The sequence below is a fragment of the Eucalyptus grandis genome, chromosome 10, assembly GCF_016545825.1.
Source record: "Eucalyptus grandis isolate ANBG69807.140 chromosome 10, ASM1654582v1, whole genome shotgun sequence".
Lineage (NCBI taxonomy): Eukaryota > Viridiplantae > Streptophyta > Magnoliopsida > Myrtales > Myrtaceae > Eucalyptus > Eucalyptus grandis.
The window spans coordinates 21,992,122-22,004,776 of NC_052621.1; the positions used below are offsets into that span (position 1 = coordinate 21,992,122).

A 12,655-nucleotide genomic window follows, 5' to 3' on the forward strand; every position below is an offset into this window, starting at 1 on the left:
AAACACAGAGTGTTTACATTCTTGCATATGTATAGTCTATCACAAGTATACGGCTTGTTAAGTCCAACAATCCAGGTAGTCTACTCTAGTCGTATTTGCACTATACCAAGTCAACTTATGCCGAGTTACTTTTGGTTTTATATCTCTAGTTTAAGTTCCATGCATTTGTTACGGACCGATATAAGATTGGTAACAAAATCTTCAAATCTACTAATCTTAGTAAATGTACATGCGCAAACTGTCTACATTTATCAGGTAATGCATTGTATAATAATGAACATAGCTCAAATATAGTACATGCAACATTAGACCGAATGTTGTGCAAGAATGCATGATTAAGTCCATTAGCTTTTAAATTACCTAATTAAGTCCTTAATTACCCAATTGGACTCAACATCCCAGTTTCAACTTGTCTACCCCAATTAGACTCAACATTCTAGTTCGAACTTATTTGCGATGCCATAAAGCTGCAACATTCTACTCCATACCTCACTAGAAAAAAGAGCGTACAAAAAGCAAATGACCCCCTAGACTCATCATTCAAACCACACAAAACATACAGAGTATTCACATTCTTGCATATGCACAGTCTATCATAAGTATGCGGCTTATTAAGTCCAACAATCAGAGTAATTGACTTTAGTTGTGTTTACGCTTATTAAGTCCAACAATCCGGGGTTAGATCCTAGGACACACTGAGCACCCAGCTAAATTAAATATCACAGTAACAACTTGTCTGCTGATTATGCCTCAAACTTCACTAGAAAAAAGCGAACATAACATTATAATCACAAACCACACAGCATAAAATATTCACTAGAAAAGGAAAAAAAAAAAACGTTCATTATGTCCCCTAAACTCATTTTACAAACCACATAAAGCATAGAGTATTGACAACCTAAAACTGTGCCCCCTAGACTCATCCTTATACAAACCACACAAAGCACAAAGCACTCACAACCTAAAAAAAAATAAAGAGCGGCCATCATCAAAGCAAGAGACAAGCTTTGAACATCCAACAACCTAAAACCTTGTCTCTAAGAGAGATCATCCCCTAGGAAAAACCAATGAACCCAACCGTGAACAGTATGTAGAAAACTCTGGCAAGAACCACATATGTGAATCCCCCATGTGGCCCAGCCTCTTGACGTTGTGTCACCGCACGTCATCCGACAGGAGGAGCCTCCACTCCTCCTCCCTCTCGGCAAGCTCCGCGTATCGATACTTGACTCGCTGCAACAGCATGAAAAAAGAAATGGAATGGGCGGCGAAAATTAACAGAATGGCAAGCGCCGGCAACCATCCCATCTTGCAGCGCAGTTGGGTGGTTGGTGCGATGGCCTGCACACATGACAGTACTGCCATATGGAATGCTAAGAGGTGGCCCAGCTGTTGCCAAAATAGATCCACCGATGACTCTAGAAACTTCAGGCGCATGGTTGCCTCTTCTCTTTGGGTAGCAATTGCTTCAGCCATAGAGGAGAGAGAGCGAGCGACTCACTGAGGAGAGAGAGTGAGTGAGAGACTAAGGAGAGCAACTGAGAGCAAGCGAGAGACTGAACTGAGAGCGACTAAAGCGAGAAACTAGAGTAAGAGATTGGAGCGAGAGATTGAGAGCGACTGGAGCGAGAGATTAGAGCGAGAGACTGAGAGATTGGAGCGAAAGACTGAGAGTTGAAACGAGAGCTTGGAACGAGAGATAAGAGCGATTGGAGTGAGAGAGACGGTTAAAGTAGCGAGTTTTTTCTCTCCTCCTGCAGGAGAGAGGTCTTTGTCCAACTGTTCGGTCAATTGACCAAACTCCCTCTACAAGGAAATATTTGGTGGGCTCCACCAAATATTTTCTTCGCATCTCATTCTCTCTCGTTATTCTTCATTCTCTGTTTGCGCCTTTCTCCTTTTAGTTGACTGCAGCGCAAAAGATGATTATATTGCTGTGGTAAGGGATAGCTGTGAAAGCTAGTACGAGCACTTAGAGGGGGTGAATAGATGCAAAAACAAATTTTCCAAAGTGAAGTGATCAACTTTGATCAACAATAGATTATAAAAAGGAAATTAGACTCTTATAATCAAATTGAATTACAATCAAAGTAAAAGAGCTTAGGGAAGAGAATAAGAACACAGGGTTTATAGTGGTTCGGCTTAGTCCAAGCCTACGTTCACTCTTCCGCACTAACAGTCCACCGGCTGGATTTCACTATGAATCAAAAGAGTTGTTACAGTATAATTCTTCATTGATTTCATAGTGTAGAGACTCTGTTACACTTTCTCAAGGTCTCACAAATATATAAACTCTCTTTTGAGTACAAGATTTCACTCAACAATTGAATTGACTAAGAACAAGGAGCTTCAGACTTTGGAATTCTTCTATCGCGCACACATTCGAATAACTGGAACGTTTTCCTTATATACTCCTTCATGCCATCATACCCATCAGCATTTACTAAATGAGTTCTTCCAATCTACCCGTTGGACAGAATCAATTAAGGAGATTTCGAGTTATTTAAGGAATATATCGATAGCCCACCAATCCTGCTCACCCATACAATCAGAATTTAGGTTTCCATAAGTAGAACCTTCCAAGTATACTTTGTCAATCAATGGATCCAAAATCTCTAAATCAATCTCAATTTGAATAATGGATTCCGACATGCTATATTCAGCCAAGAGATCTTTTTCAGTCGATAAAATCAAATCTTTAACGAAATACTCAGTTATGGATAAGCCTTCTTCGACGGTCTAGAAACTATCAATGAAGATAGACTTTGAGTCTTGAGTCTGGCAATCCGATGGTCTTCAGACTTTGATGGAAGAATATGCAAGTCTTCAGACTAGACTAATGGAAACGTCTTGTCAACTTCAAAACACTCAATGAAGTTTTCTCCAACAATAACAACTTAAGCATTCTTTCATCCAAATTAAATGAAAGGTTGCACATGACATTGTCGCTCCAACCATTGACGGGGGAGTCTGATGACTTTAGTGAGAAATGTACATTAACTTTGATGTTCAAATTTAGATATTTGTGTCTAGAACTTTTGCTCATAATTTGTTATCTGAAGGCATAACCTTCATGTAATCGTCCAAGTATGCGGCTTGTTAAGTCTAACAATTCGGGTAGTTGATTGTAGTCGTGTTTGCGTTATACCAAGTCAACCTATGCCAAGTTACTTTTAGCTTTATATCTCTGGTTAAGTTCCATACATTTATCACGAGCTGATATAAGATGGGTAATAAAATCGTTAAATCTACTAATCTTAGTTAATGTATATGCGCAAATTGTCTACATTCATTAGGTAAGGCTTTGTATAATAATGAACATAGCTCAAATATGGTACATGCCACATTTGATTGAATGTTGCGATTAAGTCTATTAACTTTTGAATTATTTAATTAAGTCATTAATTACCCAATTGAACCCAACATTCCAGTTCCAACTTGTCTGCCCCATTTAGACTCAACATCCAAATTCCAACTTGTTTGCTACAACATTCTGCTCCATATCTTATCAGAAAAAATAGCGTTCAAAAAGCAAATAACTCTTTAAACTCATCCTTCAAACCACACAAAACATGGAGTATTCACATTCTTACATATGCACAGTTTATCACAAGTATGCGGCTTGTTAAGTCCAACAATTAGGGTAATCGATTCTAGTCGTATTTACACTATACCGATTCAACCTATGCCAAGTTACTTTTGGCTTTATATCTCTGATTAAGTTCAATGCATTTGTCTACATTCATCAAGTAAAACTTTGTATAATAACGAACATAGCTCAAATATAGTACATACCACATCTGACCGAATGTTGTGATTAAGTCAATTAAATTTTAAATTACTTAATTAAATCCTTAATTACCCAATTGGATTCAATATCCTAATTCCAACTCATCTGCCCTAATTGGACTCAACATCCTAGTTCCAACTTGTCTACAATACCGCAAAACTGCAAGATTCTGCTCCATATCTCACCAGAAAAAAGAACATTCAGAAAGCAAATGACTCCCTAAACTCATCATTCAAACCACACAAAACATAGAGTGTTCACATTCTTGCATATGCACAATCTATCACAAGTATGTGACTTGTTAAATCCAATAATCTAGGTAATTGATTCTAGTCGTGTTTGCGCTATACCAAGTCAATCTATGCTAAGTTGCTTTTGGCTTTATATCTCTAGTTAAGTTTCATGCATTTGTCACGGGCCGCTATACCAAGTCAACATATGCCAAGTTATTTTTGGCTTTATATTGCTTGTCATGGGCCGATCGATCTAGCATTCCCTAACCCGTGCGGCCTTAGGATTTCTCCCAAGCAGTCTTTCTCACACTTAACTTATAAGGATCTTTTAGAGAGAGAAACTCTATAGAGAGAAGCTCTGAACTTGTATTTCACTTGTGAATTAAATGATACAATAAGGAGAATAGACCTTTATATATACAAGTACAAGATAAACCGCATCCATAGATTTCTCCTCGATCTAACGGTGGAAATCATATCTCCCCAACTACCATATACCCGCATTTATTACATAAGTGTACAATTACCGTATCACCCGCCCCCAGAAGTATTCTAAAAAACTCGAGAAACTTTAGGACTCAGGGATACAAGTCGAGGGTTGTTTGTGGATGTGTCACGGCCATCATTTAAAACCCTCTTGGATCATGCTTTCCTTCGGGCCGTGACACGTTCTTGAGTAAGAATTCCATATTAGAGGCAAGGAAAACTCTATCTGGTTGTGAATAGGCACTAGTGTCCCACAATGATCCTGCTCACTAAATCATCAGAGCAAGTTTGTTGCTAAACCCGTTCATTTCCTTTTTATAACAGCTGAAACCTTGGCTTCAGCCAATGCAAAGTCATAGATGACCCTTCTTGGTAATACCTCAACCAAAATCCCCTTGGGATGCCAATGATCATGCCAAAAGAGGCCAATTCCATATTCCCTCTTATATACCCAATAAGAGGCTTCAAAGGATTCCTAGGTTTGAGCTATTTTCTCCATGAAAAAGCGCAGTAGTCACTATCCACAAGCACTTCCCCTTCAACAAGCCTACATTGAACCAAGCAACTCAAATTGAACCAATCTAAAGCAATAATAAATAGGGAAGCTCTCCCATTCATTTATATCCATCCAAACATTTCAACAATACAAAAGATTCTTTCCCATAGTTTCTTTTCTTAAACTCTCTCTCTCTCTCTTTACAATATGCTGAATTATTGGAAAGGCTTAGTTTAGGCGCTCTACTAATTTAAGAAAATTAAGTCGCTACACAGTTTTGATTGCAAACGATCGGCCCATCACACGTGGCAGTGGTATGCGCCTTCTTCAGCAACTTTGAAATCTGAAAATGTTAAACCGCACCTGTTGCTGAATTGGGATTGATCACTGGTCATGCTACTTTTAAAAGAAATGTAAACTAACCCCATCCATTAATCTAAGGGTGTGCCATTCTCTCGACTCGGCTCGATGCATTCAAGATTTCTATCTCCCGAAATGCCTCCAAAAGGATCTAAAGCCCATGACCATGAAGAAAGTGAAACTCTCTTGTCAATCTCTAGTTAATGTCGAACTTCACGTGCACAAAAAGGGACAGAACACCAGGACAACTCAACTGGTGACAAAGCGTCATCAAAGCCATCACGCACGTGCGCCGCACGTGCACCGGGGGGAGGGGGGGACGAGGATTTCCGCTCCTTAGGATCGGAAGCGCGACCTCTGGAACTGTAAAAGCCCAGCCAGTTTTCCTTCCTTCCTTCCTCCCTTCTTCCCAAAGCTCCCATTTTTTTTAAGTCACTGCGCATCTCGCCGCCATTGCAGAAGCTCCCGGCTTCTCGCCCTCCGCCGTGTCCTCCTCCTCCGCCGTCTCCTCCGCCGCGCGCGGCGCCCGCTTCCGTTCATGTGCAGCCACGCGCGGTTCCCGCATGGCCAGATCCACGTAGGCGAGATTCGACCCGTCCCCGCGGGCATATGATGCCTTGTTGCTCGCTGGGAGAACGCGTCCAGCGCTTCCTCCGCGATTACGACAGCCTCCAGTCCTTGGCCGTCGTCCTCATTTACATCCAAGTCAGCTCCCTTCCTCTCTCTCTCTCTCTCTCTCTCTTCCCCTGAATCAAAGCTCGGTTTTTTTTTTTTTCCCTTCGTTTTCGGGTTGTGGTTTTCGGAGAGTGTTTGATTGTTTGCTTGGGAATTCGTGGTCTTTGTGGATTGAAGATTGCTTGCGCGCTGCTGGGATCGCTGGGCGCGATATACAACGGGGTCCTGCTCATCAACTTGGCTATTGCTCTGTTCGCTCTGGTGGCTATCGAGAGTAGCAGCCAGAAGTTGGGTCGAACCTACGCCGTCCTTCTCTTCTGCGCTATTGTGCTGGACATCTCCTGGTTCGTCCTCTTCTCGTACGAGATATGGTACGTTGTCTGTCCGATAGTTATTCCCAAGTACTTCATTTTTGGTTGAACTGTTGCTTTGCCTGTATGTCGTGCCGGGGTATTGATGTTGAAGCAGTCGACCTGCTTGTAGAAAATATCAGATGGGAAAGGATTACTTCACTGCCCATTCTTGTAGTGATTTTTGTCCTGTGGTAATTAAGTTCCACGAACCCATCATTCTCGCCATTAGTTCACAATAACAGAATTGTATGAATGTGAAGATTGATTGTGACCTTTCCCATAATTCGATGCAAAACTTGGCTGCAGATCTTATGGCGTGCCACAAGTTCTCTTTGTGAGGTTTAGTCAATGTAAGAAAAGGAAAGGTTGGTTGATGCGGGACCACGAGTCCCACAAGTAGTGAGTGCAGGTTGATTGAGAATTGAAAGGTGACTCGCAATCTGAAGATTCTTAAGCATCACTCTAGGCTTCTTGGGCTTCATACTTAAGAGAATTATGGCATAACTATTATAGCAAACCTTGCTAGAATTCGATAATCTCCATCCTTTCTATTTAAAAGAAAGGTAAACAGTAATCCTACTCCAAGTTGGAATAGGAATAGGAAAAGGAAAGTCACTGAATTTTGGTATGCCATATGACCTTATTCTCCACGCTAGAAGCACAACCATTGAAGCTTTCTTCCTTGCCTGTTTCTTCGACATTCTTAATCCTTTCCCAATAATCCACCATGTCATGTGATTCTAGTTCCTCGCCCTCTAGCAAAGATTCTTCTAACTCTTGAAGACCGTGGAAACTTTCTGTATCCCATGCAAGAGAGGCTTGGTTATTTGTGGTTCAAATTGGTCGCAATCCATGGGCAATGGGTATCTCGTTTAGTTGCTAAAAAATTTCATGGACTTTGTTTGCAAGTGTACCAAAACTTCCTTTATTTATTCATCTATATATCTTTTGAGCAAAATATCTGTAAAAAGGGGGTGCCACAGAGTTACCACCCCTATACAAAATGACTTCAAAGGGAAGCCACCCATATACAAATATTAAGAACAAAAGACTATATATATCATTCCCAGCAAGCCATGAGTGTGAAATTGAACTACTCCACCAACCAAACGTGAAGAGTGGATGAACACTGATCTCTCTTCTCCTTGAAAAGCCCTCTGCATAAAAACTTTCTTTATATTGTCATGAGCCTCACAAAAAGCTTTTTGATTTCAATTTGCCAAAGTCATAGTTCAACTTACTTAGCCTAGGGTTCGATTCAGTGTGACTCACCATTTTTAGAGAAAATCATAAGTCAATTCTAGGAACATTTGCTTTGATTCCAAAACCTGATATAGGACAAGTCCCAACTTAGTAGGCCAGGACAGAGAATTCAAGGAGAACTTTTAATGGACAATAATCAAAGACAATCACATTTTTCTTTTTGCATTACACTTAAAGTTTCCCAAGCACGCCGCTAAGGCTTCTTATCAAGCTTAAGAGAAGAATTGCATCATACTATTCAAGGAAAGACTTGCTAAAATTCAATAGTTTTCCTTAACTTAATCTAAAACGAAAGAATTTTAACCATATACGTGACTCTTGTAAATTCAACTCCAAGTCGAAATAATAAACCTGAATAGGAAACATAATTGGAAAAGGAAGCCTGTCATTACTTACGACAAGAAAACTTATTATATACCTAATATAAGTTGCTGATCAAATCCCAATCTCCAATGTCAGTAATTGAAACCGTCCAAGTATGATGGTTCTGGAACCTAATATGCTGCCGTTCTATTTTTCCACCAACCCCTCATTCTAAAGTGGCCTGCCACAGTTATTTATGTTCCTTTAGGTTGATTACTTTACCAAGAGTTACTTGGAAATGAAATGTGGCTCAAAGGTCATATATCCTGGCATGTTCTTTTCTTAACAACAATACCGTTAGGAAAATAAACTTATATCAGTCTTTTAGATACTGATCAATATGCAAAGGCTTTTTAAGAATCTATACAAACTGTTGAAAGTAATATTGAAAATGAGTATTTATAGATGTCAAATTGAAATTTTAAGAATATTGTAGGGCCTGATATATATTTTCCCTGTGAAACAATGATGGCCTACTGTAGTGAATAGTTTACTCCAGGGAGCAGTCTTTCTCTTCTTGCATTCCCTTTATGTATAATCTTGGAGTATTTTTATGTTAATGCAGGAACATTTCTTCTGATGACTATGGAGTATTTTTCATCTTTTCAGTGAAACTTGTGCTGGCTATGCAAATATGTGGGTTTTCTGTGAGGCTGTCATCCTCGTTTTTATGGATTCAGATCTACAGGCTAGGGGCCTCACGTGTAGACAGCACATATTCCCATGAGGTAGATTCTGATTTAAGAAGTAGCTTTTTAAGTCCGGTGACTCCTGCTACAGCTAGACAAGGCCCAGATCCTGATGAGATTCTTGGAGGCTCAATCTATGACCCCACTTATTATTCATCACTTTTTGAAGAGGGTCAAGACAGTGGATGCTTAAATAGGGTATAGTTTTTTCACCTATATTATATTAATTGTATTTGGCTTGCTCTTTTTCTGCACTAAAGTTGCTTCCGAGTTATTGTGATTGTCATCTAAATTGGTCATATGGTTTTTCAAATGTTTCATGCCGTTTTACCTGATTTGTGTCCATACATCATTGTTTGCTTAATTTTGGATCTTTTCCCTCACAGATAATATTAACTGACAGCAAAGTGTTATTCGTTCTGCTGAAATAGAGTATATGTATGTTATATATGTTGTTCTTGACTGATAATGTAGGAATTGGATGGCTGCTTTGATATGATGACTACATTATGCAGCAGATATTAGCTGTTGAAACTGTAATAGCAGTTGACATTTTGATACATTAGATTTGGAAATGTGAAGTGACATTGAAAGCATCTGGGCTACAGAAGGATATTTGGGTCGAATACTGTCTTCGATAAGTGAGTAGATGGGAGTACAAAAATCATTAGGGAGCAAGTTTTGGGAGAATATAGTGGGAGCCATTGTCTAGACCATATATGATCTTAGGGAGTGCCTCCTTTATCAACGATAGTAGTGCATCCCAGCTATCTTTTCCATTTTTGCATAAGAAGTGCTATCATAGTTGTTAATGTTGACCAGTAAAATGTCCATTTTACTTGTATAGCAACTTTTATGACATGTTTGATCTCATGCTGTCATAAGTTGCTTCCTTGTCTTCACGGTAGGGCCTTCTGAGTGGAAGCAGAAAGTAGGGTTGACAGTCAACTCTCTTGATTATAAGTTGTGTGCATCCTTCATTAGGAGCTGTAGCAATGCTTGTGATCAATCACGAGCTTTTCAAGAGCTCTAGGAAATTCTCGACAAGTCCTTGCTTTAAAACCTTTGCCTTGCAACCAAATCAATGATGCATGGTTCAGCACAAGTGCCAACTAAATCTCCAGTATATCTATTTTTGTTTTATACACTTTTCGATATCTCTTCAGATGAGCCAAGTTAATATATCACTTTTCCTTTTGTCCAAAAAAAATTATCACTTTTGCTTCAATGAACCTTTATTGAGTTTAGTTAGTGTATAATGGCTGTGTCATCATAATGTGCTGGTTTATGTTTGTTTACACATCTTATTTTATATATGGAAAATCTGAAGATTTGTCACGATATGCTTGATTAGAAGCTAGTGAAGGCTCTCTCTACATGGTGTGTGACAACCATTATTTAACTCTTCTGCATTTCCTCTTAATGTGTGCTTTCTTGGGATCAAAATCTGTTCTGGAGAGGTTGTGCTGCAAAGCTGATTTTGCAGGTTGTTTCGTTTCTATATCTGACTATGTGTTTGAATCTAACTATCTCTGAGTTGAGAGTACATTAATGAGATTGCCTAAGCATTATCCTTAGGCTCAGGTTCTCAGAAGCTGCAGAGTTCTTCGTGATGTGGTATAATTTATGAATTCTGACATCATCTATCTTGCGTGCTGCATTTGTAGGTTAACCAAACTGGCGCACGTGATGATGAATCTTTATCTTCGGCAGAATTTTCTGAGCTGAAGACATCCGTTGGGAGGTCCTTTCAGGATGCAGATGTATGTGGCAATCTCAATATTTCTTTTTACTTACTGCGATTATACTTGAGGATTGATTAGATGGAGAATTTAACTTTTTATAAATACAGTTCTTGGTTCACTTGATGAACTGATTGGAAAAAAGAGGGAGGCAGGGATCTTGCAAGATTGATCTTTAGTTTATCTACTCATCATGATGTGCTCAAAACTAGGTGTGAGTAACCAGGCTCATTCAATCCGAGAACTGAACTAAACCAGCCTTACCTGACCAATTCTAGGCCAGTTCACAGGGGCACCTTGTAGATTCTATGTAAAAAATTTGGGAACCTGCCTTGACTGGTTAGGTTTCTGGTTTTATACTGTGAACATCGGTACTCAGGGTGAATAAGTTCTAAATTGGTTTTTTAACATTTTGTTTTTTGTAATTTGTTTGGAAGAAAAGAATAGTGTTGGAAATATGTTTTCCTAAAATAATAGAAGTAATACTTATGATCAGGCCTGGTTCTGAGTTGACCTTGGAATTGGTTCGTTCAGTTCTTGGTCTGACAAGGTAGGTTCTAGGTTCTAGGTTGTTGGTCTAGAATCTACCCATCCTGAAACCAATCTCCCTTATTTGGACCTCTTTGTGTGTGTCTGTGTCTGTGAGAGAGAGAGAGAGAGAGAGAGTAGTCCATGTAACTTCAAATACAGATATGTGCAGCTTCTCCTGCAAATGGACATATGTTTGTAAAAAGCAAATAACTGCTAGATAAATTTATAGTGACACCATAAGGTACCAGAGTTATTGTGAATTTGTTGTAAGATGAGCACAGTTTTAGGACTAAGGTACATGATTCTCCTTTTGTCCTCTGTAATTTCAATGTGTCTTTGCAGGTCAAGGGTTCAAGAACCCTATCTCAGCAGGAGACTGCAAAGAAGCCTCAGAGTTTATAGGTAAAGGATATATGATAAATATACCCTTCTCAGGATCTAGTGCATCCATATATTCTGAGATTTCATCATTCAATTTTCCGATTGAGTTATTTTAGGATGGCTTTGTACATTTTCCTATGTCCATTCTTTTTGTATGAAGAGGATGCTGAGTGTAATTTAGAAGGATCATATTCGCGGCTCATGTGGAAATTGGAGTTGACTAATCAAATGATATTGTATTCATTAACTTCTGAGAGGGAACTTCAATGGAAAATGTTGGGTTTAACTTCATTTGAATGCCACTACAGTGGAAAATGTTGGGTTTAACTACATTTGAATGCCACTTTTGCATTGAATATCATGTCAGACCTCTCTTGGCAGTGGTCGGTATTGTTGTGCATGACCATGATTATGTACAGATTATGCATAGATTTCTTGTCTCTCTCTTTTTAAAAACATTTGCATTACTTGAGACATAGAATTTGGTCCTTTGTTGAGTAAATGGCCTATTAGTCTAGTTCTGATCTCAATTTATGTTTTGCTGGTGTCTTAAGAGTGTTAGAACGGATTTTTGCTAGGAATTTTTGTCTCTCTCTGTCCCTCTCGAGCTATGTTTTGCCGGTGTCTTCAGGGTATTAGAGCTGATAACTGATTTTTCCTCGGCACGCCGAGCACCCTAACCTCTCTGCCTCCCTCCCCGTGCGTGAGCCCGTGAAATGGTGACTGCTTGAACTAAAACAAACTCCTACCGTGACAAAAGGGAACGAGGACGCCATCGTGCAACCATGATTACAGCTGCTAAGGTGCGTTATAGCTGGAGCATTTTCGCAATGCCTTTCAGATACAGTAGCGCGAGTAATATGTCGGAGAAAGTGATTTACAATGTCACGGCGGTTTGTCGTAAATCGAATTTTAAAGTGCAATCATCACGCGTTACAACGTTGTATCTGGGAAATTTCCCATTTCATTGGTGTGTTGTTGTGTCGTGTGTTGAGAGAACATCCCTCCCAAGCATATGCCTGATATATTCCTTCCTCTATGCGGTTCCATCACCTTTTTCACTTTCCATTTTCTAGGGTCCCAGTTCGAGTAGGACATCATGGAAACTACCCTGTACTGAGGAAAGACCTGGCAAATAGGCATTGAGGAGCGTGACCTTTCGCTTTCTCGTTTGCTTTGCCGGGCTTTCCACATGAAGTGGAGACCACGCAGCAACTAAGGTAGCGAAGACTATCGACGTTAACCTTGTCCGACCAGTCGAACGCACGTGACTCGGCCATCGATCCGCCAGTC

General features: G+C 39.7%; 1 protein-coding gene across 1 annotated transcript; it reads left to right on the plus strand.

Annotated features, from left to right (window-relative positions):
* The first annotated feature begins 5,689 nt into the window (after nucleotides 1–5,689).
* Nucleotides 5,690–11,664, plus strand: LOC104422266. Its single transcript, XM_010034531.3, has 5 exons — nucleotides 5,690–6,070; nucleotides 6,218–6,411; nucleotides 8,585–8,906; nucleotides 10,376–10,471; nucleotides 11,324–11,664. The coding sequence occupies exons 1-5, from the start codon at nucleotides 5,975–5,977 to the stop codon at nucleotides 11,381–11,383; spliced, it is 768 nt and encodes a 255-aa protein (XP_010032833.2). The 5' UTR covers nucleotides 5,690–5,974; the 3' UTR covers nucleotides 11,384–11,664.
* The last annotated feature ends 991 nt before the right edge of the window (nucleotides 11,665–12,655 follow it).